The sequence below is a fragment of the Octopus bimaculoides genome, chromosome 14, assembly GCF_001194135.2.
Source record: "Octopus bimaculoides isolate UCB-OBI-ISO-001 chromosome 14, ASM119413v2, whole genome shotgun sequence".
Lineage (NCBI taxonomy): Eukaryota > Metazoa > Mollusca > Cephalopoda > Octopoda > Octopodidae > Octopus > Octopus bimaculoides.
In genome coordinates, this window is record NC_068994.1 from 16952975 (window position 1) to 16959920 (window position 6946).

At 38.1% G+C, this 6946-nt stretch overlaps 1 protein-coding gene across 5 annotated transcripts in view; it reads left to right on the forward strand.

Moving 5' to 3' along the window:
• LOC106883371 (cilia- and flagella-associated protein 43) overlaps positions 1-6946 on the forward strand; it is a 99256-nt gene that overhangs the window by 40957 nt on the left and 51353 nt on the right. For all 5 annotated transcript variants that reach the window (XM_014934359.2, XM_052972703.1, XM_052972705.1 and 2 more), the window contains exons 16-19: positions 757-882; positions 1553-1657; positions 4254-4370; positions 6338-6388. In XM_014934359.2, the coding sequence (XP_014789845.2) occupies positions 757-882; positions 1553-1657; positions 4254-4370; positions 6338-6388 (399 nt within the window). The remainder of the gene's footprint in view (positions 1-756; positions 883-1552; positions 1658-4253; positions 4371-6337; positions 6389-6946) is intronic.

Below are 6946 nucleotides of genomic sequence, written 5' to 3' on the forward strand. Positions count from 1 at the left end.
TATATATATATATATATATATATGTATGTGTGTGTAAATATTTGTGTGTCTGAGTTTGTCCCCCCAACATTGCTTGACAACCGATGCTGGTGTGTTTACGTCCCTGTAACTTAGCGATTCGGCTAAAGAGACTGATAGAATAAGTACTAGGCTTACAAAGAATAAGTCCTGGGGTTGATTAGCTCGACTAAAAGGTGATGCTCCAGCATGGCCACAGTCAAATGACTGAAACAAGTAAAAGAGTAAAGAGAGAGAGTATGTAACATTCTGAGCCCATTCTTAACATTCTTGTGTAGCAGCCATCTATTTGTTTTTCAAGCTTTTTGGTCAGGGTCCAAGTTTCAGTACCGTATAACTAAACTGACTCTACTATGAAGACAAACATTCTGATAAACATTGCACATGTCTATGTATATGTGTCTTTGTATTTGTGTTTGTCTCCCCCCCCCTACCACTTGACGACTGAACTTAGCAGTTCAGCAAAAGTGACTGATAGAATAAGTATCAGGCTTAAAAAAAAAGTACCGGAGCTGATTCCTCCCACTAAATTTCTTCAAGGTGGTGCCCCAGCATGGCCACAGCCTAATGACTGAAATGAATTACGAGATGAAAAGATAAAAGCATTACAGAGTGGTTCAACTCAAACCTCTGTGCATCTGTGAGGTTTTCAAACAGACTGATTGCATTGAAATGTTTCTTTCAAACGTTGGCTGTGTCCTGTTTTACTTGAAGGTGGGTGTTTGCTTCTGTTTTTAGGTACAAGATATGCTCAAAGCCAATGACAACCGTCCAGATATTGAGAAGCTGGAGCAATACGAATTTGATTTAGATGTTGAGGAACAAGTACGTCTTCAGGCTGATGGCGAAGCAGCCATTCAGAAGGTAAGTCTTTGTTGATGTGTTGTCGTCATTGTCGTCGTCATCATTGTCATCATTGTCATCGTCGTCATCCTCCTCCTCCTCCTCCTCCCACTACTACTACTACCACTACTACTACAGCTGCTGCTGCTTCTGTTACTCCCACTTCTTCCTCTGCCTCCTCCTTTTCCACCACTATCACCACCACCACTACCACCACCACCACCACCACCACCACCGCCGCTGCTGCCGCCACCACCACCACCACATCTTACTCCTCCTCCCTCTTCCTTGCTGCTACTGGCACCGCCGCTGCTACCGCCACCACCTATGATGATGAAGATGATGATGATGATGATGATGACAATGTTGATAATGATGTTGATAACAATGACGACAACGGCGACGACGACGATGATGATGATGATGAGGATGATGATGATGACAAAGACGATGACGACAACGACGACGATGACGACGATTATAAGGATGATGATGACGATGATGACAATGATGATGATGACAATGTTGATGATGATGATGACAATGTTGATGATGATGATGATGATGATGATGATGATAACAATGACAACAATGACGATGACAACAACTACAATGTCAATGATGATATTGAACGAGGAAGAGGAAAAACATTGAAACAATACAATAATAGATTGCTTTATTTCTTTTCTAGATATATGAAAACACTGAATATGAAAATCTGACTAAATTGTTTGTCAAAGAGAAAATCAAAGAAGAATGCTATGACAATATGTTTGTCAAGGGCCGATCCCTAAAGGTAATATCCTTGTCTAAATTTCCAATCTTTATTAACAAAAGTTACAGTTAGCAGGGTGGAGGCGCAATGGCCTAGTGGTTAGGGCATCGGACTCGCAGTCATAAGATCGCGGTTTCGATTCCCAGACTGGGCGTTGTGAGTGTTTATTGAGCGAAAACACCTAAAAGCTCCACGAGGCTCCGGCAGGGGATGGTGGCGAACCCTGCTGTACTCTTTCACCACAACTTTCTCTCACTCTTACTTCCTGTTTCTGTTGTGCCTGTAGTTCAAAGGGTCAGCCTTGTCACACTGTGTCACACTGAATATCCCCGAGAACTATGTTGAGGGTACACGTGTCTGTGGAGTGCTCAGCCACTTGCACGTTAACTTCACAAGCAGGCTGTTCCGTTGATCGGATCAACTGGAACCTTCGATGTCGTAAGCGACGGAGTGCCAACAGTTAGCAGAACTGGACAATAGTCAGTACATTGTGTCTGTGGTCAAGACATTCAATCCTGAAATGGTACTGACCACAAAATAGTGGCATTAAATTTTATATCTTAAATAGACCATTGCTACTTGGAACGAGACACTCTCTAACAAGCTGAATTGAATTCTTTTGGGTACATAATAAACACTCATTACCAACATGTATGTATGTATGTATGTCCTGAGTACAGCTGATATCTTGAGTATTGAGGCAACGGTGCACAAGCACCGGTTACGTTGGACTGGACACCTTATTAGAATGAAGGATAGCAGGATCCCTAAGCAGATGCTATATGGAGAACTTGTGAATGGAAGGAGACTCCGGCAGAAACCAGGCTGCAATTTAAGGACTGTGTCAAGTCCTCATTGAAGGCCTGTGATATGCAGGACACTGACTGGGAGATCAATGCCTGTCATTGCCACGGATGGAGGAAGCAGGTTAAGGAGGGGATTGACACTCTTGAGAGAGCACGTATCCAGCATGAAGAACTTAAACGAGCTGTGCGAAAGCGCATGGCTCGTATAGTGAATGGGGAAAGCTTGGTCTGCAATGTTTGCAGTCGTGTATGCTTGTCAAGAGCAGGGCTCATTAGCCACCAACGGAGCCGCAAATGCAAAATATAAGTTAGTCCTAGAGCGCACAATGTTCCTGAAGGTCGGCAATGGTCTTCCTCGGTCACGAGTGGACAGCCATCATTGTGTATGTATGTATGCATGTATGTATGTATTTATGTATGCATGTATGTATGTATTTATTTATGTATGTATGTATGTATGTATGTATGTATGTGTGTAACCATACATGTGTGTACCTATACCTGCCCATGTTCAAACCATCCAATCCAACCCAACATAGAAAAGGAGACATTAAATGATGATATATATATATATATATATATATATATATATATATAAACTGCATCAATAAACATGTAATAAACAGCTTATATCTTGAATCCCAGTGTGGATTACAGGCTGGGAGAGGCACAGGTGACATGATTTTTGCCCTCCAATGAGTTCCAGAGAAAGCGCATGAACAAAATACACGATGGTATCAAGAAGTTCCAGGATTACTTATGTTTAATAAAAAAATAACTTTTTTTCCTATGTTTTAGCATCATTTCTTTCAAAATAGCCATCTTGCATTTAAATTCACCAGTCCCAACATTCCTGCCACTTTTGGAATCCGGCCTAGAAGTCAGTTTCTGTAAGTGAGTCAAGGACCTTCTGTGATTCACTCTTGATTTTGACAACGGTATTAAAACAGTGGCTTTTGAGTTGCATTTTCATCTTGGGGAGGAGATGGAAGTCTTCAGGTGGTAAACCTGGCGAATAGGGGGTGTGTGCAGAAGTAAGTGCACATTGTTTTTGGCAAGAAACTCACAAGTGAGAATAGTTTGGTGACATTGTGAAGAATCCATTTCTTAACAGTTCAGTAAATCGAGCTGTCAGCAGGCAATATTAGATGAAATGAGTCAGTTCTATAAGTTGTTTAAACCCAGTTGTGAAGACATGTGACTTAGTGATTAGGATATTCAGTCCACAATCATAAGGTCATGAGTTTGATTCCCAGTGGCACATTGTGTCCTTGAGCAAGATACTTTATTTCATGTTGCTCTACTTAACTCACCTGGCAAAAATGAGTAGTGTCTGTATGTCAAAGGGCAAGCCCTGTCACATTCTCTGTCACGCTGAATCTCCCTGAGAACTACATTAAGGGCACTCATGTCTGTGGAGTGCTCAGCCACTTGCACATTAATTTCATAAGCAAGCTGTTCCACTGATCAGATCAATTGGAACCCTCATCATAACTAACAGTTTTGTTAGCTTATTGTGATGAATTCAGCTTCTGCTATGATTTTGGATCATAAAAGAAATTCTAGCAATAAAGGCTACTATCAAGTCTGTCCTTTCCACACAAGTGTGAACTCAAATAGGAGGGGAATTGACCCTCTACTAGTGACAGGATTTGAACTGTCTACTCTTCAGTGTGTGCTCTGACTCTCTGGCAACTAAAATATCTGCTTTAACTCTTATAATGCAATATATACTACAATACTTTATCTGTTCCAATGTTTTATTTGTTTCATCAACTGTCACTAAATATTGTACTTTCTTCTTTCTTTAGGCCTTCCTCATTCCTCTAGAAGTTGAGAATTTTCCCCTGATTGAAAGGTCAAAAGAAGAACTGGAGCTACTGCAAAGGGTTGAGAACAAACGGAAAGTTGAGAAAATAGTTGATATGGTTTGTAATATGTCATTGTTTATTTCTTTCTTTACTTATTAAACTGAGGACGGGAATGGAGTAGTTATAGAAGAGGATGGGGTACATTTAAGAGTTTACTAGTGAATCTGGTTACATAGAATAAATTCAAATGTTGATTGAGAATACAGAGATAGCACTAATATAGATTCATAAATTAACTAAAGACAGTAGAATGTAGTTGAATAGGGCAACAAGTTCTTGTGAACATATTTAGTTGCTCTGCTCAACAATTACTGTAACATTTTGGTCAAAGACACAAAAGGAGTATACGAGGAGGCACCGAAAAGTTCCTGGCTTTAAGGGTATCACGAAAGGTCTGGTTGGAGGGCCAGTCTTCTGAGTTCTTTTACAGAGCTTAGAAAAACTGAAGGATCACTGCAATAAGTGCATGAATCTGAGGGGGGTATATGTTGAATAAAATCATAATTAACTGATCCTCCTGTATTCTTTTATCCAAAGCCAGGAACCTTTCAGATAGAGCCATAGTCTTCCTACTTCATGGAACAAAACTAGTTTTGAGAATTGAGAAAGTTAAAGTATTCCAGTCACACTGTTTTCATATCTGTTAAGGACTCTGTTCTATGGAAGTTAGGGACAACACTTGGATTAATAAGATTGAAGAGGGTCTTTGATGGATTTGAATCTCAGCTGAAAGAGTATTGAGGTTTAGAAGAGTTAGAAGGAAATTAATATTGATTGCAAATTTTGGCACAAGGCCAGTAATTTTGGGGAAGGAGGTAAGTTGAATACATCAACCCTAGTGTTCAATCTATTTTATTGACCCTGAAATGATGAAAGGCAAATTCAACCTTGGCAGAATTTGAACTCGGAACATAAAGACAGATGAAATGTTGCTAAGCATTTTTCCCAGCAGGCTAATGATTCTGCCAGCTTACTGTCTTAGAAGGAAATTAATATTATCAGTTTCATGGGCCAAGTGTAGATAGAAGTGGATGCTGTTTGAAAAATCTGAGCTCTGCAGAATTTTACAAGTTTTCTCATACAAGACTGCTTTGGTTGGAATAATCACTAATCACTTTAAATCTGTGGTTGAAGAAGAAAAACAAAATAATGGAACCTGTTTTGGTAGATAAAAATGTATAAAATGATTAGTTAGTAATTAGTCTATGAATGACATAGATGACTAACTGTTAGAGTTAGCTTCCCAATCCTTATAGGGTTGACTTAGCTTGTCATTCTTGCAGGGCCAATAAAATAGAATCAGTTAAATACTTAGATAAATGCAATTGACTATATTCTTTATAAAAATTAAAGAATATCTTTTCTATAAAATTTTGATCTCATTATATCACAAATCAAAATTGTAATAAATGTAATAAAGTATTTACCATCAGTGTAAAGAGCAGGAGCATTCTATAATTAATGAGTGTTTCATTGACTTGTATGCTAAATTTAAAATTATCAAGTGAACAAACCAGTGGTAGACTGGCATTGAAATCAAGGAAGAAATGTAACCTTCAGAAGTTTACACTGGAAAAAATTTCAGTAGACGCATCACTGACTGTACAACCTTACAATTCAGAAATAAGAGTAACGCCTATTTTTCCCCTTCAATTGCTAAGTAGAATGGTAGGACATAACTCTTTCTTCAAGAGCCACAGTCAGGTGAATTGGACCACTAACCTAAGAGTAGCTGGTTCATGTTCTGACATTGGCACTGAACTGCTCTGTAATACATATGTTGCAGGTAGTTGACTCAATACCCCTAGTTATAAGCTAGCATCACTGTGAGTATTTTATTAGTCTGCAGTCATGGCTTCAATTCCTCCTCTGGGTATAGTCTTTGAGAGAGAGTGGTGTCTCTATGGTTCAATATATTACAAATCCTTATTTACCTACCTTTGCACTGAAAACCTCTTTAACATTTGTCTACTCTGAACATATAACAATTATAATAATGGCTTCTTTCTTCTCTATGTTCATAGTTTAACCAAGAGATATTTGAATTAATATCCAGAGCTAGTGGTTCACAAAGTGTAAGTTGTTCTATGACTTTCTAATTAACATTTAATAACTCTTTTCATCAAGCTTAAATCGAAACTGAAAGTAGCAAAATCTAATTCACTTTCATTCTTTATGATTTAATCTTTCATCTGCCTTCTGGTTTCAAAAACTATTAAAATTGTTAGCTACTATAAAAATACTTTTGAATGAGAAAGGAAACGGTGATAGATGAATAAGGAAGGAAGTGGGGATGGTGAACATTCAACGCTGAAAAGAAAAATCAAACAGCATTTCAACTCTGTGCGAGTATATGTGTGTATGCGTGTGCATGTACAAGGGAAGTATGTGAATGTATGTGAATATTGACAAGTGTATTAATTTGATTTATCATCCATATTTATACATAAAATACTACAATTAGCCATCATTTTTGATGGGTTGGGATCAGTTAGTTTTCAATATTGGGTAACTTTGAGTAAGCCAAGGTCTTGTTGGTTATGAATTATCAGTAATGTTTCTATAACTTATATATATATACATATATATACAACTATATATATACATATATATATATACATATATATATATAT